At 48.3% G+C, this 27529-nt stretch overlaps 1 protein-coding gene across 1 annotated transcript; it reads left to right on the top strand.

Annotated features, from left to right (window-relative positions):
* The first annotated feature begins 4 nt into the window (after nucleotides 1-4).
* Vps37b (VPS37B subunit of ESCRT-I) lies at nucleotides 5-27529 on the top strand. Its single transcript, XM_027413951.2, has 4 exons — nucleotides 5-166; nucleotides 22852-23023; nucleotides 24587-24669; nucleotides 25426-27529. The coding sequence occupies exons 1-4, from the start codon at nucleotides 56-58 to the stop codon at nucleotides 25915-25917; spliced, it is 858 nt and encodes a 285-aa protein (XP_027269752.1). The 5' UTR covers nucleotides 5-55; the 3' UTR covers nucleotides 25918-27529.

Genomic DNA, 27529 nt, shown 5'->3' with positions numbered 1-27529 from the left:
CTGGCGGCCCGAGTGGCAGTGGCGCGGCGGCGGCGGCGGGCGGCTGAGTGGCGGGATGGCGGGCGCCGCGAGCGAGTCGCGCTTCGCGGGGCTGTCGCTGATGCAGCTCCACGAGCTGCTGGAGGACGACGCGCAGCTCGGCGACATGGTGCGGGGCATGGAGGAGGTGAGCGCCCGCCTTGGGACCGGGCGAGGGGGGTGCTGGGACGGCGCGCTGGCAGCCAGAGCAGGGCCCTGGCGCGAGGATTGGGGGCACCGAGGGCCCCGGGCCGGCTCGAGACGGAGAACCGAGACATGGGGTCTGTGGGGCCGGGGCTGGCGGGCGCCGCGAGAGGGAGTGAGGGCGCTGAGATTGGGTTGGTAGCTGTTAAAAGAGGGGGCTGCAGTTGAGTCTCCCAAGGACTCTGGGGGACCAGGGCAGGTAGATTAGGCACGGATTGGGAAAGGCTTCGAGGGGAAAGGTTGGAAAGTCGTAGGGGCACTGGAGCCAGTTCATGCGGGTGGGATCTGGGAACTAGCCGGAGTTGACGGACGCTTCCTAGATGGGCGTGTGGGTAGCACAGGTCTGTAAGTTGAGTCTAGGATGGGATTCTGAGAGGGGTCCTCGAAGTTCAGAGGCTCCAGGCCACAGCCAGCCAGGGTGAGGTGGGAAGGGGCCCAGTGGTTGCCGGCTCCCCAAGTGCCCCTTCCCGTGCGAGAGGCCCTAGCAGAGTTGGCTCAAGAGTTCCTTCCTTTGCTTGTTCTGTGAACCGTCTGTGGGAAACAAGAGGATCCCCTTCCCCAGGCATCCCGGCTTTCGTGGAAAGAAAGGATGGAGGGAATTCTATCTAGCATGGCTGGCTGTGCCCCCATGGTTGTCTGCCCACCTCTTTGGGTTCCTGAAATTGCTTCTGGCAACAGAATAAATGGAGGCTGGGAGTTGATGCTTACCCCCCTTCTCTATATAGTCCAGGGACTGCCCAGCCTCTAGAAGGCATGCGCCCGCCCATGTTTCTGGTTATCTTCCTCCACACCTCTCCTGTGGTTTGCTCTGAGGAGTGAGTGACTTCACCTTGTATACTTCCTTTACCCTTCTCACCCACCTGGTCCCGACCCTGATGTGCTGAGTCTGATCTAGCTCTCCCTGGCCCACCTACCTCCTTTGTCTGGGAAGTCTGAGCTTCCCTACACCTGCAGTGCCTAGTTAGTTTCTCCTCCTGCCAGAAGCTAGTTTAAGGGGCTTTTGGCTGGCTTTCCGAAGAGGGATTGTTCAGCACCCAGCCAGTCCTCTTCCAAGGGGGCTTGTAAGAAGGTTGTACATTCAGAATCCCTGGAAAAACCTCAACAGATCATTGTCTGCTTCTACAGAGAGGCCACTGTAGTAAGATGGTATCAGTCTTTCCATTAATACACCCCTTGTATTCAGGGCTTTGCAGCTTGGCACATAGAATGCTGCTCCGAGATGCAATTTACCCAGTTTGTGGTGTCCATGTGGCACTTTCCATTTCAGAGAATAAGAGACAAAAATCTATCTTTCTCGACTGAATGAAAATTCTGTGTCTGCCCAAGAAAGGATAATCCTTGCTTCGCTTCTCTGCAGTTTCTGGGAGACGTTTTGTTGGCCGTTGGCTGTCTTTCTAGTTTAATAATAAGATGTTAGGCCTGCCTCTCAGTATGTGAGCTCTCAGCCTGCAAGCTGCTACTTTGCTGTATGTGACTATCCAGTTTCAGTCAGAACAGCTACTGGAACTCTGTAGGTGGAACATTTAGTAAAATAAACTGCTATTTAGCAGAGGGATTGATGGAGAGTGGGTCAGATAGCCTGCTGGTGGGTGACTCTAGCCTCACTTGTGTTCTCTCCCTAAAAACTTTGAGATTGTTGTTGTTGTGTTGTGTAGTTTTTTTGTTTTTTTGTTTGTTTGTTTGTTTGTTTGTTTTGAGACATGGTTTCTCAGTGTAACTGCTCTGGCTGTCCTGGAACTTGCTTTGTAGACCAGGCTGACCTCACACTCACAGATCTGCCAGCCTCTGCCTGGGATTAAAGGCATGTACCACAACCCCACTCTCTCCCCCCAGCTAAAACCTGGAGATTGTTACAGGAAGAAAGAGGCAAATTAATCTAGCAGGATTTAAAAAAATTTTTTTTGAGTAAAAGTATCCTTCTAACCATAGTACCGTATGGAAATACTGAGGCCCAATGGGCCCCACCTGTGTAGACCACGTAGCTTTACTGAAGTTACTCAGCAGTAATTTGTTTTTGAAGGTGTCATGCTTTTAAAACAAAACACGGAAACAACTTGAAAACCAAAATACCAGGTTGTAAACCCTAGTTGTTTCTCTCACTTGGCAATGTCATGAATTTGTTTTGGGATAGTTTCAAGAGAATATTCTGTGAACCATCCAGTCTTGACCAAATGGAGTTTTTATGAGGAAGTGTTAGTGGAGTATTTATGATAAAAGGTATTAAGTACTCCAAGTGGAGCATTTATGATAAAGTGTGTTAAGGAGCATTTGGGTTTGGAATTGTAGAGTGGACTGGACTTGGCCGCTTTTATGCTGTGTGATTGTAGTCAGGTCACTGCACATCTCTGAACAGCTCTTGGGAAGGACAGTATGATGATCAGGGTCAGGTAAGATGGTGAGTTTTAAACACCTAACACAGCTTATGGTTAGTGTTCAGCATTCAATAAAGAGTAGTTGCTGGAACTGGAATGATAGCTCTGTTGGTAAGGCACCTGCCCTGGACACATGAAGACCTGCATTCAATCCCCAGAACCCTTGTAAAAAGCCAGGAATTCTGACAAACATTTGTCATCCATTTGGATCCCCCAGGATGGGGAGACAGGAAGATCCCTGGGGCACATTAGCCAGCCAATCTAACTGAATGGGTGGACTGCAGGCCTGTGAGAGACACTGTCTCATACAACAAGGTGGACTGAAGCCTTGGAGGCCAGGTCGACCTGAGATGGAACACCCACCCGAGGTGGTTTCCTCTGGTCTCCACACTCTGGTATGCTTGTTGCCCTGTGTGCCTATGCACACGTGTGTGTGTGTGTGTGTGTGTGTGTGTGTGTGTGTACACGGGGAGAGAGTAAATACCTGGGGTTCTCTTTGAAGGACTAATTGATGTCACCCCAACAGATGAATAGGGTCTCATTTAAAATTTTTTAAAGTAAATTTAAACTTGCCTTTAGCCTAGAAAACATTTTGCCTATTTACAGTCTTACAGTCGAAAGGGTTGTTTGAGTCAGTGGCTCTAAGAAGCCTCAGGGAGTGGACTGGGCCTTTCTCAGCACAAAATCTCATAGGCTGAAACGAAAGCTTTCTCTCTCTTTTAAACTGGCAGAAGGAAGTGTTTTAAATTGTAGAGTGAGGCTTCACCCAGCCTGAGGGGATATTTTGTGGCTGCTGTAAAGTGTGGTTTGTTGAAGGCACTCACTTTAGGTTTAACTGCAGTGGGCATTGTGTTCACTTACACTATTTTAATTGCAGTGTGTGAGTTTTAGCATAGCTCAGGACGTTAAAATGATGTCGGGCTGTAGGCGCTCTGGGGCCCTGTGTGTTTTCTTTTCCTGTCTCTCCTGCCCATTATGCTGCTCCCTAAATGCAGACATCAGTAGTGGGCCTTTTCATCTTCTTTTGGGGGGGATTATATTCATGTAGGTGAGACAGGGTCTCCCTACATATCCCTGGCTGTCTTAGAACTCAATCTGTAGACCAGGCTGCCCCAGAGATCCACCTGCCTCTGCCTCCCAAGTGTTGGGATCAAAGGTGTGCACCACCACACCTGGCTGAAGTTTTTTGGAGTACAAGTGGGTGCTGATGTACAAGTGGGGGTCAGAACAACTTTGAGGAGTACATTCTTTCCTTCCTCCAGGGGATAGAGAGCTTGAATTCAGGCTAGTGCAACAAGGGCCTTTACCACCTAAACTAGTGGTTCTCAACCTGTAGGTCATGACCCCTCTGGAGGTTGAATGATCCTTCCGCAGGGGTTGTGGCTAAGACCATGGGAAAACACAGATGTTTACATTACAATTCATAGCAGTAGCACAATTACAGTTAAGGAGTAGCAGTGAAAATAATTTTATGGTTGGGAGTCACCACAACAGGAACTGTATTAAAGGGTCACAGGGTTCGGAAGGTTGAGAACCATCCCCTAAACCGTCTTACTGGCCGCCTTTCTTTCTTGAACTTATTTTTACACGGCAGTGGAATGTGCCTTATCTGTCCTCATGAACCCTGTTGACTGGCAAGGCACTCCCATAAAAGGAACTGTTGCTTGGGGGATTAGGCAAGCACACCGGACCTCTTGGGTCACTTCTCCCTGTAGCTTCTAAGGAAATGCAGCTAGCGATCACAGCCGATTCAAATCCCTCAGCTTTGTCCCTGTGGGAATGAAAGTGGCAGCACACAGAAATGCTGGGCGTCTGAAAAGACAGTGTTCTGTGCAAAGTAAAGAAGCCGTTTCCGCCAGGCCTGGGGGGCTGTGATTTGTGTGTGACAGCAGCTACTGTCCCAGTCATATCGGCTCATTGAAATGGAACGTTCATCCGGGACTCTTTGAGAACGCACAGGCTGAATCACTGCTGCTGGGACTTGGGTTTTTAGAAACTAAGATTTGAATTTTCTGAGTTCATACAGTGGGGTCTCTCTCTGTAGCCCTGGCTGTCCTGAGACTGACTATATAGGCCAGGCTGGCCGAAAACTCACAGAGACCTTGGGGACTGCAATTAAAGGTGTTGGGCCATCATGCCTGGTTTTTTTCTTTTGAAAATAGTATTACAGGTTTATGGGAAGATGACAGTTAAGAGTCTTTTTTGTTATTGTCTTTTTGTTTTTTCCGAGACAGGGTTTCTCTGTGTAGCTTTGGAGCCTGTCCTGGAACTAGCTCTTGCAGGCTGCCTCTGCCTTCTGAGTGCTGGGATTAAAGGCGCGAGCCACCAACCACCAGTGAGTCGTGAGACTGGATGACTGACTGCCTTTAACTTACTTAAAGTCTGTGATTCCGTTTTCTCAACCTTTAGGGAAAGTGTTGGTGCCTGCCTTTAGGGTTTTGTGTGACCCAGAGGGAGTGTTCATCCCCCTTTCTTAGAGCGTTTCTGAACTGGTAGATTGAAGCAGGTGGATTGTCACAAATATGAGACCAGACTGAGCTCCAGTGTGGGGAGATGGTCCCTAAAAAGAAAGAAAGAGACCAGGGTCTGAGTCGGGCAAACCTCACTTTCCCTTGTCTCACCTGAGCATCTGCTTCCCCGCAGAGCTCTGCCTGCTTCCTCAGCCACAGTCATGACCCTTGCCCCTCAGCTTCTCTGTTTGTGTCATCTGTGGCATTCGATACCTGTTTTATAAGCTAGCCACTTCCCTGTGGCTCTGTTCCACACTGGCCTCAACATAATGCCACTGATGTGTGTCCCATCAGCGCCACCATGAGCAGCGGCTTGGCTTCAAGTAGATTTGAGTGTGGAAGAGAGGGGCTCCCGTAGGTGGAAAGGGAGAAATGAGATCCTGTTGGAATGTGGGGTTCTAGCAGGGCACCTCCAGGACAGGAGGAAACGTGTGCGGCTCTGGAGCTTCCCAGAACCATCTCCATGGGGGACTTCCTTGAGTGTTTGGAAATCCAAGGGATTAAAGTTTAAATGACTACTAGGTAGTGTGTCATCAGAAGCAAGGAAGTGCAATTGAATAATTGGGAGAAGAACCCAGAATTCAGTGACCCCAATTTTGCATTCTCTTACTGTGCTTCTGTCAGACTGACCTGAAGCAGAACTAGGATGACTGAACTTGATCTGCAGTAGCTGTGCCCCTGAGCTAAGGAAGGCCAGCTGTGTTATTCATGAGGCCCTTAGTGCAATATTTGTGGTGGACGTTGCCATGGGGATTCATGCCAAGCACACGGTGCAAGGTTATCTGCAAAGGCTCGGCAGCCACTGGCACCCATAACATGCTGAGACTAGAGTTGTATTTGGCTGTTTCCCTCTTGACTGTCACCTGGGAGAGCTATCTTTACCAGCAGGGCAGGACAAAGGCGGAGACAAAACTCCCTGTAGAATTTACTTCTTCATGAGGAAGAATGGAATTCCAGATGTGATGCACTTGGCTTTGTTGTCTCTCTTTGGGTTACATGACTAACTCTCACTAAGCAACCTTAGTTGATCTGGAACTCGCTGTGTAGACCAAAGGGCTCTAGCAGGCCTGAATAAAGCAAGCATGTCGCTGACAGGTTTTGCTTTTATTGTTCTCTCCCATTCCCTCTTCCCTGCTAAACTGTTAGATTACAGTTTTTTGGTTTGCTTTCTTTTTTTTTGGTTTGCTTTGTTTTTCTGTTTGGTTTTCTGTTTTTTTGGTTTTCTGTTTGTTTTGTTTTCGAGACAGGGTTTCTCTGTACCCCTAGCTGTCCAGGAACTCACAGAGATCCACTTACCTCTGCCTCTGGAGTGCTGGGATTAAAGGTGTGCACCACCAAGGACTATTCCTTTATTTGGCCACTTCCCCTTGAGGCTGACCACCAAGGTCCAGGCTGTGCAGGCAGGAGGCAGAGGCAGGTGGATCTCTGTGATTTCGAGGCCAGCCTGGTCTAGAGAGCAAGTTCCAAGACAGGCTTCAAAGCTACACAGAGAAACCCTGTCTCAAAAGCAAAATAAAGCAAAACAACAAAAGCAAACAAACAAACAAAAAATGTTGAAGTCCAGCAATCAAAAGCCCTCTTTGGCTATACTAATTAACAAGCCCATTTAACTTAATATACCCTAATTAACTTAAACACCTCATTCCAACACAGGGTTTCCTCTTTTTCCTGTATTAATACTGCCAAGCTTTCTCTATCCAGAGAGTACTTTGTCCCCCGGGGCAAATATCCCTCCTTTCTCCCTTGCCCCTTTTCTCCCCTCTCTCTATTCCTCTTTCCTTCTCTCTGGACCTCTCTCTCCTGCCTTTATCTCTTATTCCCTGCCCTTTGTCTCTCTGGGCAAATAAGCCTCCTTTGAGCTGAGAACTTGGTCTGGGGTGTCTTGTACCAACTTTGAGGTCCTTTTGTAGACCAATCTGGTTCCAAACTCACATTCCTGCCTCTGCCTCCTAAGTGCTGAGATTAAAGATGTGCATTGCCATCCCTGATACTTCTTGGCTTCTTATTTATTTATTTTTATTTCTTGGTTTCTTAAAACATTGTACATTTCATTATGTGTGTGCCTGTGTGCAGGTCAGAGGACAGCTAGTGGGAGTTTTTGTTTTTGTTTTTTCTACCATGTAAGTCCCACTGAAGTCAGGTTGTTGGTATGTTCACATGCTAGGCCACCAGGGTAAGGAGCTTGGCCTGATCCTCTAGAGAGCCACATGATTCTTTTAAGTCAAAGCTTTTGTTATCTATCTCCAAGGGTTAACAAATGGCTTCTTGAGATTTTGCTCATGTCCATAGCTCAGTGCTTAGCATATCGGAGGAACATAGTGGGTGCCAATTAATGTTTGCCTACAGGCAGCTGTTTTCATTCGTGTGGATGTAGCTTGAGTTCAAGGAGGTTTATTCATTCACTCTGTCATTATGCAAAATGTGTTGTGTGCCATGCTTGGGATGTGAAACTAGTAAAGGAATAGTTTTCTTTTCCTTTCTTCCCTTTTCTTTTTTGTGGGGCCGGGGGTAGAGCCCAGTGCCTTCCACATATGAGCCAGGTGCTCCACCATCAAACTGGACCCTCAGCCCAGGTTTTCATCTTTTAGCATCATGCTAGTATACGTGGAGCTAAATCCACGAGTGCTAGAACTTAACACACCCTGGCCAGGGGAAACCCAGGAAGCCTCTGGGGCATGGGGAGGTCATCAGAGAGTGTTTCCTGGAGAAACAGTGACTCATGAGCTGTGATTCAGAGTTGAGGTAAAGTTAACCAGGTAATAAGGGAGTGGTGTCTAGGGCCTGGGGGAGGACAGGAGAGGCATGCACAGTGATGTACTAGTGTGGCTAGAGGGACCGGGGCTGAGGGGATGACACTGGAGAGGCAGGCAGCACCAGATGGCCTTATAGGTCACCAGGGTAAGGAGCTTGGCCTGATCCTCTAGAGAGCCACTACAGGATTGAAGCCAGGGAGTGTTTCGGTTGGCTGCCCTTGACATTTATGTAGTTGATTCTGGTGTGGGTGGGGGAGTGGGAGTGTGGGGGATGAATTAGAGCTGGATAAGATCAGGGAGCATGGAGATCAGTTAGGAAGCTGAAAGATAAAACTGAACCTCGAGCAGCAGCCAAAATAGTGGGCTTCAGAGCTGGAGACTGCACTCCCAGCAGAGAGAGCCCCCTGGGTCTTGTTTTGCTCAGATGGAATAATAGTGAACTGGTCCTGTGTGTCTGTCAGTCTCACATTATAGAGGGACATAATGGAAAGCTAATAGATCCATTTGTGTGTGTGTGTGTGTGTGTGTGTGTGTGTGTGTGTGTGTGTGTGTTCAGCAAGAAAAATGACAGGAAAAAAGGCAGCGTAAGTTATAAAAACTACAAAAATTGGAAGATCAACCATATGTATACATGTATGTATTTGCTTTTAATGGCCGTGGGGAGGATGACAGCGTCTTGCTATGGAGCCCAGGCTGGCCTCAAACTGGTGCCCTTCTTGCCTCAGTGTCAGAAGTACTAGGACTACAGGTATAGATAGCTACCATGTATGGTAGGAAGGGGGAGAGATTAAGACAAGATTTGGGGAGCAAGAAAACTTTGGGGCAAGTTTCCCAAATGCTAGTTATCACACTGTTAAAGTGGTAGTATCAACAATAACATGCTAACCCCAGCTGTGGAAAGCTCAGGTAGGGGGTATGAGTTAAGGCTAGACAGGGTGACATAGAGAGACCTTTTATTTAACAAAAGAAAGGGAGCTATTTCCTATAAAGGGGGTTGTAGTTCAGATAGTATGAATTTAATCTCCAGCACCAGATACACAGTGTGGAGGCTCTGTGTGGTCCTAGCACTCAGGAGCTGGAGGCAGGAGGATCAGTCATTCGAGAGCATCCTCAATTATATAGGGGATTGTTGCCAGCCTGGGAAAGAAAGGAAAAAGGCATCTGATATAGTTATCCTGAGGATTAAATAAGATAGACTGTATACGCTAACATGGTACCTGACAATAATAAAACAGTGAATTGAAAAGGCCCTTCTGTAGTTAACACAGCAGTGTAGGGCCATTTGAGCTGACAAACATTTCCCTTCAGGCACTAATTCCGGGAATCTTAATTCTTGGTGGTGATTACACAGCTCTCAGCAAATAGAGTTGGGGAAATGGTGGTTAATGGGGCTGGGGATGGGCTGTTTTGTTTTTTTCCAGCCAGGGAGGGGATAGTGTGGGAGGGAGGACACCTTGGGGGTGGAGGGGTTAGTAGGATGTGAGATTAAGTTCTAGAGGCTGTGCACCTGTATTCAGTATTCTCATTTTCTGATTATAGTAGATTCCTGAGTCCCTGGGGCCTGCTATGGGATATGGGGCCTGCAACTGCCTGAGGTCCCTGAGATATTGGTGGCAGCACAGTAGTTAGTTGTGGGGTGTCCCTGATGAGTTCTGTGGCATGGAGGAGGGCCACGTGAGTTTTGGACTCTGTTTCAGGAGGGAAGTAGCTTGTGTTTGTTCTTTCTGATCCAGCCAATCAAACTCTCAATGACAGGTTATGGTATACCTTCAAGGAACTGTTCTCTCCTGTCACCATATGGGTGTTGGAGTTAAGCCATTAGGCTTGGTGGCCAAGCCATCCTACCAGACCCCAAAGCAAGATTTTCAATGGCTACTTGACATCTTAGGTCTGTGTCCTGATTTATGTATTCCTGGATATTCAGGTGCCCCCCATCATAAAATTTGTATTTAACATCTTTGAATTGTGTTAAGAGATATTTAGCTTTTTTTCTTTTTATTTGCTTTACAATGGGTTAGTCTTGGGACTTCAGTGATGACTCAGTTGTTAGAGGACCCAGTCTTCAAGTTATTGAGGGTGTGACCCCAAAGGCACTTGTGGTCCTTGGCCCTTTCTTGCTCTTCTGCTTCCTGGCCATGAGATAGTTTTTTTGTGTCATGTCATATGTGTCTGTGTATTGTTTTCCCCACCCCTGCTCCCTGCCGTTGCCATCTGGTTGTTCCCCTCCCCCACCAGGGTCCTGAGGCAGTGGGGTAAGCCCTGTTAGAGACTAGACACACACAAAGGGGAGCTAAAACAAAGAACCCCTTCACAGCTGATTAACTTGGGTGTTTTCTTACAATGATGGATGTCAGGAGATAGGGCGGCCTTAGGCATCTGGTTCTCCATATGAAATAACTAGATTTTTGTCAAGAAACTTAAATAGAACAATCTAGAGAGCAATAGATTATAGACTATATACAATATATAATAGATTATATATAATAGATTATAGATTATATAAAGAGCAATAGCTTAGTCAAGAGCCTCTTTTTAAAAAACTACCTAAAAAGCTGGGCAGTGGTGGTGCACGTGTTTAATCCCGGCACTCGGGAGGCAGAGAGGCAGGTGGATGTCTGTGAGTTCAAGACCAGCCTGGTCTACAAAGCGAGTTCCAACACAGCCAGTCTACACAGAAAAACCCAGTCTCAAAAAAACCAAACCAAGGGGGCTGGAGAGATGGCTCAGTGGTTAAGAGCACTGACTGCTCTTCCAGAGGTCCTGAGTTCAATTCCCAGCAACCACATGGTGGCTCACAACCATCTGTTATGAGATCTGGTGCCCTCTTCTGGTGTGCAGATATACATGGAAGCAGAATGTTGTATATAATAAATAAATAAAATCTTAAAACAAACAAACAAAACAAAAAACCCCAAACTCTTGATTTGAATAGGGTTTTCTCATACTGAAAAGAGTCATCAAAGCCATTTGAGTAAAGTGTATGAAATGGAATTTAGAGCCAGGGTTAGAAAGGTCACATCGAGATACATATTAAAGAGAAGGGGAAAGTCATCAAAAGACGTCTTTTTTTTTAGTTTTTTGAGACAGGGTTTCCCTGTGGCTTTGGAGGCCGTCCTGGAACTAGCTCTTATAGACCAGACTGGTCTGGAACTCACAGAGATCCTCCTGCCTCTGCCTCCGGGGTGCTGGGATTAAAGGTGTGCGCCACCAACGCCTGGCTCAAAAGATGGTCTTAATCAGCATAAACTACCATCTGCTAAGATAGACTGCCCCATTCTTACTTGTTTATAGAGATTAAGCTGAAAAACACCCCACACAAATCTCTTGAAGTTGTGGTAAGAGGAAACAGGAACAAAAGCCAAGGCCTTGAGAAACCTGGGAGCTTTGGTGGTTGGTCCTAAACAGAAACCACTAAGAAAACCCATGTTCCGGGGTGTGCAGTGCCATGCCCTCCCTCTTAGTCCCACCTACTGGAGAGGCCGAGAGAGGAGGGTCACTTGAGCCTGTGAATTTAAGGCCACTCTGAGTAACATGGGAAGATCTGCCCCCCACAAAGGGGATAAAAAAATTAAAACATTGGCATTTAGAAGTTTTAGTAAGTTGAATTTTTTTGAATGGTGGACAGGGAGAGGAAAGTCTTCATTTTTAAATTATCACAGAAGTAGCCAAGTGGTGGTGGTACACGCCTTTAATCCCAGCACTCAGGAGGCAGAGGCAGATCTCTGTAAATTTGAGGCCAGCCTGGTCTACAGAGAGTTCTAGGACAGCCAGGGCTGTTAAACAGAGAGACCCTGTCTCAAAAATCAAATACACAAAATCACCATAGAAAGCTATAGATTGAGATCTTTCTACTTTACTAAGTGTCCCAGCAACTCTGTCTGTCTTTACCATCGACGAAAGGTGACTGAGGGGCCATTGAGATGATTCAGTGGGTAATGAAGGTTGACAACCTGAAATTGATGCCCAGAACCCATATGGTGCAAAAGAGAACTGAGTCCTATAAGTTACATCTCACCTCATGCATATCCCCCATGGCATGTCTCATGCTACTGTGATGTACCCATCCATCCATTTGCAATTTCTATTTGCTCACTGGCATGTGTGTGCATTAACAGTTTTTAAAAGGGACTGAGCCAGACATGGTAACATGTGCTGTCATCCCAACTACTGATGCAGGAAGATCATTTGAACTCAGAAGTTAAAGACACCTCGTTTAGGATGGATAGATGAATGAATGAATAAATGAACGAACGAATAAGTAAATAAATACTAATACAGCCAGATGTGGTGGTGCACGCCTTTAATCCCAGTACTTTAAGCAAAGGCAGGAGGTACCCTGTGAGTTTGAGGTCAGCCTGGTCTATGTAGTGAGTTCAGGATAGCCAGGGTTATGTAGAGACACCCTGTCTCCAAAAACCTACTTAAAAAGTGTGACACCCTTCACCCATCCTCTTGGTGAACCTGGCGTTTCTGCTGCTCTCTTAGCAGCCACGCGCTGACCAAGGGCCAACCGCGTTTGCTTCCAGACCTCTCCATTCTGGATTTATTTGTTTAATAACTAAGCTGATGAACTGGGAGGAGGAGGAGGAGGAAGGGCTGCTTCTATGAAGACCAAACCATGGGCTTTAGAAAGAGCTAATAGAAAGTATTTCACCGGGAAAAAACCAGAACCTCACTGGTAAATATGTTGTGGACTAGGCCGAGAACAAATCAAAGAATTCCAGGATTCTACTCTCACGGTGCTTGTCCAGTGCCTGAGTTTTCATTTGGTTGAAGGATGTTGTGCCTCTCACCCCAGACAGGATTTCTCTGTGTAGTTCTGGCTGTCCTGGAACTCCATCTGTAGACCAGACTGGCCTCGAACTCGCAGAGATCCACCTGCCACTGCCTCCCTAGTGCTGAGATTACAGGCGTGCCCCAGCATTGCCCAGTTAAAACCTTTGTCTTAAGTGGGAAGAAAAGGACACATTCCTGCCTTTACAATGGTTAGCCAATTTTTGGAGACTCCAGGGACAAGGGTGGTTTATAGCATTGTGATCAGTGTGGGTGGTCCATCCTGCCTTCCCATCCTCCTGTTCTCCTACGTCTCAAAGCGAGTACCAGCTGTCAGAGCCACTCAGACCTGTCACATTTTCTTGCTCCTCATACCATATCCAAGTAATTCCAAGTTTTAAGAACTTGCTTATTTTTATCTAGATATTAGGAAATAAGTCTTCTAGGAACCGCCAAGCCCTGGTGTGTCAGAACGAGGATGTCCTGGCAAACTGTCCCAGAGTCGACTTTATTTCTTCTCTGGGATGGGTCTGATTATTTTCAAGCTTTCAAGCCTCAACATTTGTGTTTCTGTGACCTCTTATTCTTCAAGTCAGTGGCACCCTGTGTTTTAGCCAGATGGCCAGCTCCATGCAGATGAACAGGACTGAGTTTAGAGGCCATTACCTGCTCCTTTCTGAGAAAACAGCTTCTATCCCAGCAAGAAGACATTTGACATCTTTACCCCCCCCCCCAAAAAAAAAAGTGCTCGGAAACCTCTGGTGCTTTTGTGTGTGTTTTCCTTTGAGACAGGGTCTCTCTATGTAGTTCTTACTGTCTTGGAACTCACTCTGTAGACCAGACTGGCCTTGAACTCACAGAGAGATCTGCTTGCCTCTGCCTCCTTCTGAGTGTTGTGATCAAAGCTATGCGCTAACACTGCCCAGAAACCCTTGGTTCTCTGCAGAGTTGGTGGAGTTTTTGGTAAGCAGCTGGTGAGTTCCTTCCTGAGTGGGCTGTAGTCTTGGAGATGGTTTCACACAGCCCCCGGGGACAGTTGTATTTTAGGACAGTTTCATAATGTTCTGCAGCTCTTCTACTGTATCTCTGTACCATCAGATCTTCCCTTTTGTCACTGTGTTAAGCAGCCTGACTCTGCAACTGTTAGGTTCTTCTCAGTAAAAGCCAAAGGAAATCTAAATTGAAATAACCCTCATCAGACTGCTGTAACAGATCCATGTAGGACTCCCCTGTGGGCTTGGATTACAGGCCAAAGTCACTTGGGGACTGGCATCTGTCGAGTTAGGTTAACTCTTTCTGAATGGGAGATGAATTTGAGCTTTTTAATAACTGCAGGGCCAGCAAGATGTCTTGGAGGGTAAAGGTGACTGTCTCCAAGTCTTACGACTACCTGAGTTTGATGATATAGAAGAGAACCAGCTCCCACAAGTTGTCTTCTGACTTCACTTATGCACATGCATACACATAATATCTAATATAAAAATAATAGCTTGTGTGGCTGGAGAGATGACTCTGCATTTAGAGCACACACAGCTCCTGCAAACGACCTGAGTTTGGCCCAGCTATGTGTAACTCCTGCTCCAGCACCAGCACTGTATGTGTGGTACATAACCCACACAGAGACACACACACACGAATATACACAGTTTAAAAGAAACCTGGAGCGTAAAGCCTGCGGTGACCCGGTGGTGGGAATTCGAATGAATAGGTGAGATAGGTCAAATGTGGCCTGGCAAAAGAAGTAGCAGTTAACCTGCAGAGCACAGGCCACCGCCTTCTCTGCTGCTTGATTTGCAAGCCTACAGTGTTCCAGGACTTCATGCAGTCTCAACCCTTTGCTATGAATGGTATAGTGGAACAAAAGCTAAGGTTTATCTCTTCATCATTGTATTACAGAGCTTTAAATTTATCTGAAGTGGCAAAAGTCAAGTGACTCTGTGGACGCTGGATGATGACCTCACTAACTGTACAGCGTTAGGGTGTTATAGAGATGCCAACTCCCTTCCAGAAGTTGGTTTTGTTTCTTCTGGTCTTTTGAGACAGAGAGTCTCACACTGTAACTGAGCAATCCCCAAACTTTGATCGTCCTCCAGTCTCAGCCTCTGAGTGCTGGGATTACAGGTAATGAGCCACCACGCCTGGTTCAGAAGTTATTTTTATTTTTATTTATTTAATTTTTGTTTTGTTTTGCTTTTTTGTTTTTTTGAGACAGAGTTTCTCTGTGTGACTTTGGAGCCTATCCTGGCACTCGCTCTGGAGACCAGGCTGGCCTCAAACTCACGAGATCCGCCTACTTCTGCCTCCCAAGTGCTGGGATTAAAGGCGTGCGCCACCAATGCCCTGCTAAAAGTTATTTTTAAAAAGGTGAAAGGGGAGGGAAATACCATGTTGTTCCTATGTAAATTATTTCCTGTGATCAAATAAGGCAAAAAGCTCTACAGAATTCAGCCAACCCTTGCAGGTAATGGATGATGTCATTATATACTGTCCGTTTTTGGTGATTATGGTGTTGTACTTAGTGGTACAGTGTTCTTGCTCACCACGTTTCCTGAATGCTGGAATTAAAGGCATGCAACACCATGCCTGGCACCCACCAGTTTTGTTTTGTTTTTCGAGACAGGGTTTCTCTGTATTGCTTTGGAGGCTGTCCTGGGACTCACTCTGTAGACGAGGCTGGCCTCGAACTCACAGAGATCCACCTGCCTCTGCCTCCCGAGTGCTGGGATTAAAGGCATGGGCCACCACCACCCGCTCACCCGCTACATTTTTTAAGGGCGAATGATAGGGTGTTGTTTTAAAATACTTTAAAAGTGAAGGCTGTGGATGACCCAGTGTAGATGGGTCCTCCAGTATGGGTAAGACTCTGGTTCAGTATCCAGCCCTTTACACAAACAAAAAGTGTTGAAAATGTTGACAAGAACCTAGGATAGGTTTACATGTGGCTGCATCATACTCGGTAGCTGCTTTGTGCTTGGAAATAACAAAAAAGTTAGACTGTGGGAGTGAATTCTAGGTGGCTATTAGAACTTGGAAGTGGATGGTACACACTCAGCCAAAACCCCCAACAGCATCAGAGCAGGCACAGAACCCAAATAGATGTTAGCACATACTAAAATGTGAGCACAGTAAGGTTGGTTTCCCTCCATCTCCCAAGGCATTCACTCAGGTACTGTGCTGTTGTTCCGAAGGCCCAAACCACTAGTGACAAGACACATGCCTGGACTTGGGTATGGTGCCCAACTAGCAGAGCCTTGTGCACACAGATGGTCTTGACCACAGACTCTGGAGGTCTGGGCTGCTTCCAGATCACCGTCTGCTCTTAGATGTGTGTCCTGTGTGTTTCTTGAAGGAACGAGGGAATGAACTCATGAATGAATGACCAGTTACTATGTTAGAGCATGCTGTGACTGACCAGGATGAGCAATGGCCTGTGGTTTTTAAACTACACTTTCAATTAAAACAGAATTACACAGAATTATCCTTCCTCCTTCCTTCTCCTCCCTCCAGTCCCCCCCCCCCAATCCACAGCTCTTTTTCTTTGGTTGTTATTGTTGCGTACATATATCTGTGTGACGTATCTGTTTGTGTGTGTAGGTGTCTGCACTGAGCACTGTGTAAGGCAACCATAAGGGTGTCCATCCTGCAGGAGGCTGGTTCTCCTCCAGCAATCGTTATTTGCCTAGTTCTTTGTTTAGGGCTGAGACCTGTGAAGCTTCTGGTTTTAAGTGGGTAAATTATAGTGGCCTCAGAGCTGTCACACACCCATTGAGCCTTGTAAGTGATGAGAGTTGACTATCAGCTGGCTAGGGTTTACAAAGCCACCTCATGTCTGAGGTGTCTTGTATGCTGGGATCTGTCTTGGCAATCATTGTCATAATCTTATTCTTTTCCCTTGTAGCTGTGCTCATTGCTGTGGCAAGCCAGGATGACAGGCTGTCACCAACTGCTCTGGTAACATGCTAACATTAGTCTATAATGCCACCAAAACTATGTAGACAATTAAAAACTCTCCCCTTCAGAGGAGCTGGTGGCTGTGTGTGTGTGTGTGTGTGTGTGTGTGTGTGTGTGTGTGTTGTGTGTGTGTGTGTGTGTGTGCGCACGCGCGCGCGCTCGTGTGCGCTCACTGCACGGGTGTGGTCCTGTGCTTTTGTTTAGTTTTGTGCTTTAAGACAGGGTCTAGCTCTGTAGTTCTGCCTGCCCTTGAACTTGCAGCTATCTTCCTATATCTGGAGTGTTGGGAATCACGCAAGACATACTACATAGGGCTTATACTTCTGCTCTGAAGGGGCTGAGTGTTCCTGAGTGACCTCATCAGATGGTGACCATGAGCTCAGATGGCCTCACTGCATAGGGAAAGCAGGCTTCTGGCCAGACAAGGCACACTGGATGGGGCGATTCCTGATGGGAAAGAGGAGTGCTGAGATTCCTCTCTGGGGACAAGTTTGGACCAGGGTCATGTGAGGGAGAGGGCCTGATTGACCTGCTGTGATTCCTTCTTCCATCTTTGGTTCCCATTGTGAAGTCAGAGGATGAGATGAGGGAGGGAGATCACAGGTGCACAGCCCAGTCGGTTGACTTCGAGGACTGTAGAAGATGCCAGCACTGTGTACTGCCCTGTGGCTGCTGTAACAGACCACTACCACACTGTGACCTCACTCAAAACAAAGTGTATGTGGCACAGTCCAGGGGCCAGGCGCCTGGCATGATGTATGTGCCTGTGGTCCCTGGAGGGTCTGGAAGAATCCAGGAAAATATCACTCTCCCGTCTTTCACTTCTTGTTGTGGCCAGCTCCCTGGGTTGTGGTCACAGTTATGTCACTAGAGGTGGTGGCAGGGAGCATTGAGGGTGAGGGTCTGGTTTAGAGTGGGGCTTCGCAGTTTAAATAAAGGCAGCTCAGAGCCATTGCCAAGCTTGGTAGAGGTGTGGGCAGGGCAGTGGGGACCTTGGAGGCACATGAACAAATCTGGTGGGAAGTGTCATATCTGCCAGGTGTAGGACTTCGCTTATTGCCTGGTAACATGTCACATGTTAAATACAGCAACATTGTACACCTTGTGCATACATTAGGCCTGCAGAGAGAGTCCAGAGGCCACCCAGATTATTACCCAGCTTCACTGGACTTGCACCACGTGACAGACATCAGTGCTGTTAAAATTTTCCACCTGGGCCGTGGTGGTACACTCCCAGCACTGGGAGGCAGGTGGATCTCTGTGAGTTTGAGGCCAGCCTGGCCTACAGAGCGAGTTCCAGGACAGCCAGGGCTGTTACACAGAGAAAGAATTTCCATTCATTTGTTCATGATTGCTTTTGTGGTTCAGCAGTGCCATTTGGTTTGTTGTGCCGAGGTCGTCGTGTGTGTAAAAAGAGAGTCAGGGACTGCCAGGAGTAGTTTTCCATGAAAAAGACAGTTTGGAAACGAGAGCATTTAGGAAGACACAGGTATAATTACAGACGAGGCAGCCAGACCCTGGTCGGCTTGGGTCACAGTTTCTCATTGGAGAAGTAGCTGGTTTGGACAGTGTCCACTGGAAACTCAAGCCTTTGACCTCAACATAGCCAATAGGGCTTCAGGGAGTCTGGCATCTCTGTCCCTGTCTCCCATCTGTAAGTGTTGCATGGGCAGAGGGAAGCTCACATCTGTTTCCTCTTGCAGTTTATTTCTAGTCTCCCCATCTCAGACAGTTACTTTCTGTGTGCCATGTATGTGCATGTGTGCCCTGGTGCAGGCCAGCAGTCAGCGCTGGGGTTTTTCACTCTCCACCTTATCTTTTGAGACAAGGTCTCTCACTGAATGCAGAGCTCACCTATTGGCTGGCCTGGTTGGCCAGTGAGCTCCAGGGTCTGCTTGCCTACATGGGCACTGGGGATCTGAACCCAGTCCTCAGGCTCTTTACCTGCTGGACTGTCTCTCCAGCTGCCACTCCCACCTCTTCATTTTTAAAGGGAGGCACTTTATTTTCCCAGGGTATCTGCCTTCTGTTTTCATTAACATCAAAATGGTGGGGTTTTTGTTTGTGTTTGTTTATTGTAAGGAAATGACTTTTTTCTCTGAGTTATATGACTATTAAAACGAATCAAGTGATTTTAAAAAATCAAGTGGCAGTTCAAAGTAGAAGGAGTTTGAAGTTGAACTGATTCCACCAGGACAGGATGGCCCCGTTAATTAACTCAGAAATGTCCTAGACAGCCTGCCTCAAGCTCATGGGCAGAAGTAGCCATGCAAATGGGGCCCTGATAAAAGTGTCACACACCGCTCATTTTCCCGTAGGAGGAAAAGGAAGCTGAAGTGAAACCGAGAACATTTTCAAAAATGGTTCTTCACCACAGAGAATGATTTCCTGAAAAGTTTTCTTTATGGTTAAGAAAAAAGATGGGCCGTGGGAAAAGATCAAGGGGTCGGGCCCCTGCTGGTCTCAGTTCGATTGTGTCTTAATGTCTGTCATGAGGCTGGGGATGTGAACAACTTGGATTCTTTTTAAGCCTGACATTTGCTAACGTGGCCTTTCCTCTGTTCATATCCATTACTGGGCCAGCGTGGCCCTGCTGAGCTTCCCTGGTCCCTCCATCCTGTCCCCAGCCTCCGCCAGAGTTACAAAAGCTAAGAAAACGTCTACCTGCCCCCAGCACTCCCAACTCTTGTCCTTGATGCCATTGCCTCCTGGAGGTGGGGACGTTCTCTGGGTAGCCACTTAGATTTGCTGTTATTTGTTGACAGAAACATCAACTGGCCCAAAGGGTATATAAAAAAATACAGCCAGTTTAACAGCCCGCCTGTCATCATTGGAAGTTTGTTTGTCGGCTTTTATTGGTGGGTGGCTTTGGTGTAGAGACCTGTCAGATGATTGTCTTGTTTTTAGTATAGGCTTCCTTGTATTTTCTCCCAGGACTTAGTACTATGTAGGGCAAGTGATCCTGACGGTTCCCTGTGGGAACAGGATATTTTTGTATTTGCATTTTATAGAGAACAAAAGTGGTAAGTCTCAGCTTAGCCCAATGTTGGGATCCCCTGAGAGTTTGGAAAAGTTTCTTTGCCTAGGTAGGTGGTTGGTCTGGATTTAGGGTGTGTGTGTACCTGGAGCTTCATGCATGCTCTACGACTGAGCTGTGCCCCAGCCCACAGGCACTGGACCTTTAAGACACTTAGGCGAGTACTTGAATGTCACCTTTCCCACGCCCGCCTCATGACCCTGAGTCCACTGTGTTCCTTCTGCTAAGAACTTCGAGGGACAATCTGCTTTGGAAACTACCCACAGTGTGTGACCCCACATGCTCCCAGATAGGCTTAGACTCAAGTGACATTCTTAGAGAGCTCAGCAGGCACACAGACTTTTGCAGTACAATGCCCTGCGTCCCTTGACAAGAGCTCACTTTTTCCTACTCCATATTTTGTTTCCCATTGCATTGTTTGGTGGTAGATGTGAAACCCAGGGCCTTGCACACGATTAGCCAGCAAGTACTCTGGATCCCCAGCCTTGTTCCGCAATTGGGAATTGGCCTCGGATGAATTTTGGTTTGTTCTGTAAGGGCGAGGGTGCGCACTGGTGGATCAGCAGATTTCACTGAATGGTCCCTGTATGTTGGGATCTGTTGTGGCAAGACCATCCAGCAGCTTGGATTTTGATGGGACTGGACAGATGGTGAGCATGAAGAGTGGGTGGGTGGCTGTGAGGTTAGAACAGTTAGGCACCTTTGAGCCCCCTACAGTGTGAGTTCTCAGCTGGTGGGGACGGGGCAGGAGTGGCCTTATGGAGAGGGAGAGGGCAGATGCCACAGTTCCATTGATGCCGGTTTCCTTAGGAGTTTTTCTGTTTTATAAGTTTTCTCTGCCCACCTTAGGCCTGGAAGATGGTGACTTTTCAGCAAATGCTTACAGAACTAAAAATTACAGTTTCAGTATTGACCTGTACAAGCCACATGACTATGGTGGTTCATGGTGTCTTGATCTCCATGCTTGGGAAGCCAGGGCAGGACGATTGTGAGTTTGTGGCCAGTCTGGCCTACACAGTGCGACCCTGTCTCAAAACAACAAACAGAAAGAGTAACATAACAGTATAGGGCAGCAGACCTGGTAGCCATGTCCTGGTCCTCACCTTGGCCTTGAATGTGGCCCCTGCCACTCATGAGGCAACACCAGTGGGAGGAAAAGAAAGACCCACAATAGCTTGTTTGCTTATGACCAAGCTTGATTTTGGCATAACTATAGATTCAATTGTTAGACATAAGAATTGTGTCCGTTCACCTCATCCCTCGGTGGTAGAATCTCACAGCCAGGGTATTGATCCTGATCCTGATAGGATATAGAATAGAGACTTCTGTCACCAATCAGAGGCTGTCTGCTCACAACCCTCCTTCTCTCACAGACCTCACATCTCTCCCTTTGATATTTGAGACTACTGCACTCATGGAGTCATAGAATACGTGGCCCTTTGGGGTTGGCTTGTTTTTTACTCCTTGTGATTCCGTGGGGTTTTGAGTTGTTTTCGCCCTTTTCATTGCCAAATAGTATTCAGTGTTGTGGATGTGTCACAGATGACTGCTCTTGTGCTTCAAATTTTAGATGATTTTAAACGAATCTACTGGGAAATTCAATTGCAGAGGTGTGTGTGTGTGTGTGTGTGTGTGTGTGTGTGTGTGTGTGTGTGTGTGTGCACCAGCTTTTGTTTCTCTGGATGAATGCCCAGGAGCAGAGTTTCTGGGTCAAAGATATTTCCATGTTTAGTTTCATATAAAGTACCAGAGTGGATGTACATGGTTTATTTTCCTTTGTTCTACCCAACAGCTTAACAATGGAAGGAAAGAGTCAGGTGGCCATCAGTACGGAGCCCACAGAGAGCTCAGGGTGTCTCTGGGGTAGCTGGGGCACAGGAGCCCTATCTGCCTCCCAGAGACCCTCCTTAAAGTACTGTCTTCCATTGGCGCATTCTCCCTGCTTGCTTAAGCAGGAGAGAGAGAGTGTGTCTCCATGCCACTGGCCTTGGGGATTCTGCTGGCTCTTGTTTTACTGTGTTGAGAGGGGGAGTCAAGTGGCTTGTGACTGGGGTCCTCTCTGATTTCAGAACAGTTGGTCTTTAGGGCCTGTGGTCCTCACTCATCTGCCTCTGTGTCTGCTGAACAAATGCCTCCTGTGTGGTGATCAGGGACCCCATATTCAAGGGCTTTTCCTTTGTTCTGGGAGTTTCCCATGCCTGCTGTGTGTGTCTTGCGTGTAAGTGTGCTGGGAGCTGTGCAAGCACCTCTGTGTACCTGGTACATGGTGGGGAGCAGAGGACCATATACAGAATATGAAGAGGAAGGAAGTCCTAGCAAGAATAGCCTGGGTGGGGCGGCAAAAAAAATATTAAAGGGAAAATAAATGCCTGGGTGCGGTTGAATAGCTGCTGGAAGAGATGCAGACATGTCGCCTTGGTGAGGGGTTGAACTTAACATGCAGAAAGTAGGCAGGCCATGTAGAGGAAGCATGTCACGAGTGAGGAAATGGGGAACTAGAGGGTAGATGTATTTGTTTCTTGTTTTTCTCTTTAAACAGACTGTGGCCAAGCTTTGTCCTTAACCATTTCACAGACCTCCCACCACAAGGTCCATACAGCCAGCTTTTGATATCTGTCAGTCAGATAGCCCTGAGTCAGTGAGGGGAACTCTTGATGGGCACAGTCAGCCCCTTTCCCTTTGGGCTGGCTTTGCTAAAGGGGAAGACCCAGGAGAGCTGCTGGTGGGCGTGGGAAAGCTGGGAGAAGCGGTCACTGCAAACATAATTCTCTCTCTGCCGGCTGGGCTTCTTTGATCTGAGGCTGATGATGAAGCACATGTTGATATCCTGCCAACTTAGACCTCTCTGATAAAGTGGCCCTGATTTCCTCTGCAGCAGCAGGAGCTTGCTCCGGACAGCCCAGCCCTGCACCTTCCCAGCTGTTTGCTTCTGCCAGCACAGCAGCAGCTGTACAGAATGCAAGTCACAGTGCAGCCATTGAAGCTAAAGCCCTGTGTGGAACCATGGGGGAGGGAAGTGGGCTTACCCTTTGTGAATGGGGAGAGCACCCACAAGAAGGCGGAAGGGGCAGGAGTCTGCTTGGCTGTGTCTGCCCAGCACATGGAGCCATCTGGGAGAGCGGGGGGGGGGGGGGGGGGCCGCGAGGGGGCTGATGTGGCCTTGGGAGGGGCCACACAGGACTTGCCCATAAACTAAGTACTGTGGGTCTCACCAGCCTGTGTGTTTCTTGCAGACGCAGACTGTTCAGCTTAACAAAGAGATGACATTGGCTAGCAACCGGAGCCTGGCAGAGGAAAACCTTTTGTACCAGCCCCAACTGGATGCTCGGAAAGCTCGTCTGACCCAAAAATACCAGGAACTCCAGGTTCTCTTTGAGGCCTATCAGATAAAGAAGACCAAACTAGGTAACTTTCTCTCAGGTGATCTTTTGAGACTGACAAGTTGAAGGAAGACTGGGTGGTGTGTGGTGGTGCACTCCTTTAATCCTAGCACTGAGGAGGCAGAGGCAGATGGATATCTGTAAGTTTGAGGCCAGCCTGGTCTACAGAGGCTACACAGACAAAACCTGTCTCAAAAAACCAGGGAGAAAAAAAGTTGAAGGACAACACATAATTCAAGCAATACCCTACCAAGAAAATACCATGAAAAAAATCAGGTCACGACAATGAGTCTGCTGTAACAAGCAATAGTTTATGTATAAATCACCCTGCTGGCTTAGGGAAGAGCCCCTTTCTAAACTGAAGACTACACCTGCTCTAGATAGCATAGAAGAAAAGGCAGCCTTCTGAATCACGGTAGCCAGCCAGTGCTTCAGTGTGTGTGTGTGTGTGGCTAAAATGGCCAAAGAGCCTTATCGCTGCAACATCATGCTGAGATGTCACGGTGAGCTTCACCTTTATGCAGACAGAGGGACTGAGTGTGTGCGCAAGTGTGTGCATGTATGTTGGGAGAATGTCTTATGCAGCCTTTGTTGGACATGAACCCTAGCCAAGGACAACCTCCCTGCTTCTACCTCCCAAGTGCTGGGATTGCAGGTGTAAAGCAGCTCACTTCAGTACTTCTGACTGTTCCGTGGACATTAGATTAAGAGGCTTTAGGGCTGGAGAGATGGCTCATAGGTGAAGAGCACTGGCTGCTCTTCCAGAGGACTCTGGGTTCAATTCTCAGCATCCATATAGCAGCTCACAACTGTCTGTAACTTCAAGATCTGATACATAAAACAAAAATAAAGGGGTGGGAAGACCATGGGGAGCCAGGTGTGATGGTTCGTTGCCTTTAATCCCAGTACTTGGGAGACAGAGGCAGGTGGATGTCTGAGTTTGAGGCCAGCTAGTCTACAAAGCGAGTGCCAGGACAGACTCCAAAGCTACACAGAAAGACCCTATCTCAAGAAAACAAAAACAAGCAAAAACAGATTGATTTTTATATAAGTGTCTATGTGAATGTATGTTACCTAACATGGGTACTAGGAACTGAACCCAGGTCCTCTGGAGGAGCAGAAAGAGCTCTTAACCTCTGAGCCATCTCTCCAGCCCCTCATGTGTTTGTTAATCTAAGATCTAAGGCTTGAGTGTGTGCTAGATTAAGTCATCACTTGAAAGTGGGACTCTGGTAAGAGAAGGAGGAGGAAACCTCCTTTGAATGGTCCCAGAGGCTGCAGGTGGTGGGTTTCAGGGGTTTAGCTGCCTGGGAGGTTTGGTGAGATTGTATCTTACAGTGTGATTGGTTAGGCTGCGGGTATGGCCCTGTGCTCTGAGGTGGGATGCTGGCCTGCTGTGTCTCTGGAACTTGTCCCCTGCCATCCCTCTGGTGTATTTGAGGCTTTACTTTCAGGTCCTGGGAAGTCTGCTTCTGTCACCTTTCTAGTTTATATGTCACCTTCTTAGTTACTTTTTCTAATAAAGGAAACTTCAAGGCATCTTGGTGGGATACGCTGCCTCGTGCCATCATACTTTTTGCTTTTCCAGATAAACAGTCAAACAGTGCTTCCTTGGAGACTCTGTTGGCACTTCTTCAAGCAGAAGGGGCCAAGATTGAGGAAGACACTGAGGTAGGCTGGATGACCTTAGTGGGGTACTGCAGGCTGCATTTCTGGGTCTCCTTGTCCAGTTAGTGGTGACTGGACCAGATGATGGTGTGCCTGCTGCTTTGTGAATCTCAGATGCCAGTGGCTGAGGCATCTGCTGTGGCCAGTGAGTCAGTCAGCTGGTCGCTGCAGAGCCTTCCAGACATGGCTGACTGGATACATGGCTGGAGCCTTGTCAGGGAGGAAATGAGTCAGTGCCCGTGCACATTGCTCAGGTCAGGCTGCTCTGGTCTGACTAACCATTAGTCTTGGTGGGCCCTGATAGCCACAAGCAGGGTTCTCTGCTGGTGACCCTGACCTGGGTGACTCATTTGGTCTGGGTACAGCCAGGTGGAAACCAGAGGGTGGGGCCTACGCACTAGCCATCTCCCTGGAGTAGAGAGCTGGTCATTGGGACTGCATAGTCAGAAGGCAAGGCCTTGCCAGGCCTGCCATCTGTCTGTTACAGTTCTGGAGGGTGGAGCCAGCAACAGGAACACCCACCTCATCTTCCTGTGACTCAGCTTGGTGATGGTTCCTGCCAGCATCACCTAAACCCAGGCTCTCCTCTAGGATCTGCAGCTGTGAGACCGTGGTAGAAGACAGGCACCGGGGCATATTCCCAGGAGGAGGGGAGCTGCAGGGAACTGAGAACCTCTTTCCCTTTGACTGGACTGTCAAGGCAGCTTTCTTCCCAACAGTTGGCCTGTCTTGTAACCAGGTTTCTCCTGCCTCTTGTAGAACATGGCAGAGAAGTTTCTGGACGGAGAGCTTCCTCTAGATGCCTTCATTGATGTCTACCAGAGCAAGCGGAAGCTGGCACACATGCGCCGTGTGAAAGTGGAGAAGCTCCAGGAGCTAGTGCTGAAGGGACAGAGACTCCCACAAGCCGGGGCACCAGTGCCACCCAGGGTGCCCGAGCCATTAACTGCCAGCCCCCTATCCTATCCCCCTCTGGAGGCCACTGGGCTCCCTTCTGTCGTGCCTCGGCGCATCCCCCCACCCCCACCCCCAGTGCCTGCAGGACACATAGCCACCCCGTTCACAGCTGCCATGGGCTCAGGACAGGCTTCTCCATACCCAGGATTACAGTGCCCGCCTCTGCCCCCCAGGGTGGGCCTCCCCTCTCAGCAAGGATTCTCTGCACAGTTGGTGTCACCATACCCGCCAGCCCTGCCCCAGAGACCCCCTCCACGGCTGGCTCCGCACCAGCCAGGCTTCATCCTCCAGTGAGCTACGGAGGCTGTTCTTCCTGCAAGACACTCTCTGCCCGCCGTGCCAAGCTCTGCAGACGGAGGCTTTGGAGTCCAGGATCTGGGCCAATGGCTTGGGTGCCCTGGGCCAGTGTGTCCATCTGATTTTAGAACTGTAGGTCCATGGTGAGTAATAGAGAGCGAGTTTTGTGGACCAAGGAAGCTCTGTTCGTGCCAGGCCACAGTCTGGCGCGCCTGCTATCCCATCAGTCTGTGTTCTGGGTGTGATTTCTAAATGTCTAGAATTGACGGACTTGTGCATTTGGGAAGTTTACACCCCCCCCACAAACCCCCTAATTCAGAATCACAGCCCTCATGTTGCAGCTTTATTTAAAAAGCATGGTTAATTATATGTTTTCAAGTCTTGGTCCACCAGCCCCTGTGGTGCTGGTAAAGGCTGGTTTACACTGGCCAGCTAGGAACATATGCCCGAAGCCAGGCCTCGCTGCTGGGCAGCTGTGCTGTTGGTTCAGTCTGTGCTGGGCAGGTCATTACACCCCTCCCTCCCAACAGACTGGATGCTCTCTTGGTTCAAAACTGCGAGCAGAGTTTGCACTTGGCTGCTGTGCAGAGGCCGGGAGAGCTGTGGCTCTGGGTGTGAGGCCAGTGTGAGCTGGACTTTGCACAGTTCAGTCCTCCACCCTCACCTCACACCTCAAGCCTCATGACGGTTTCTGTGAAAAAAATAATACTCAGTGTTTTTACTACACTTGTAATTTTCCTGTTTTATATTTGAAAAGAATACTTTTTTGACACTCTCAAGACCATTCAGGGAATCTTTTTTAAAAACGCAGATACTGTTTAGAGCTGGTAAAAAAATGCAGATTTATTGAGTGCCGCTTCCTGTCAGGCGAGTAGTGCATGGTCGCATCCATCAGTGTCCATGCTGTGCCTTAGCTTCACTTGGTGCCAGGACTCAGACGCCTGCAGTGTGCCAGCCATGGCTGCCCTATTGGGCCCATGGTTAGGCAGGGCCCTGGCAGGCCTCGTTGATAGGTCAGAGAAGGCCCATCACCTTCAACCAGGGCACTCTGGGGCAGCGTTCTGTGCCATGGTGGACAGTCCTGCAGATGCTGGCCAAGGACATGGGAGGAATTTGGGGAGCCCACCTCACAGGGTTGGCAGCAGGAGCTCCTTACTCTCTGGAGTCTCACCTGCAGTCCCAGGGCCCAGCTGGGAAAGGGGCAGCACCCACACCTGTCCCCAGAAAAGGGCTGTGCCCATTGTCACCCTGCCAGCTGGCTGCAACCCAAGGTGATAGAGTCAAGGCAGCGCTGATTTGAGAGCCTGTCCCTGGCAGGGCCACCTTTGTCCCCAACTCCTGTACTCTTGCTCATGGACTTGGACTCTACCCCACTGGAACTACTCTGTAAATTGACAAAGTTGTATGTGCCACCTTAATCCATACCTCTGCCACCAGCTGCCATCGGGAATGCCCACTGCCCAGTCACGGGCGGCAGCCACATGGGAGCTCCAGGTGGATGTGGTAAAGGGGCCGCCAGGCTGACTTTGCCATCACTGCCCAGGGCCTTATCTGGCACCAGGGTTGTAAACCTGTAGAACTCTTAATAAATTGAGAATTATTAATTTCA

Source organism: Cricetulus griseus, chromosome 4 (genome assembly GCF_003668045.3).
Source record: "Cricetulus griseus strain 17A/GY chromosome 4, alternate assembly CriGri-PICRH-1.0, whole genome shotgun sequence".
NCBI classification, from domain to species: Eukaryota; Metazoa; Chordata; class Mammalia; order Rodentia; family Cricetidae; genus Cricetulus; species Cricetulus griseus.
The sequence above is the reverse complement of the archived record's forward strand: the minus strand, read 5'-3'. Positions and strand labels throughout refer to the sequence as shown.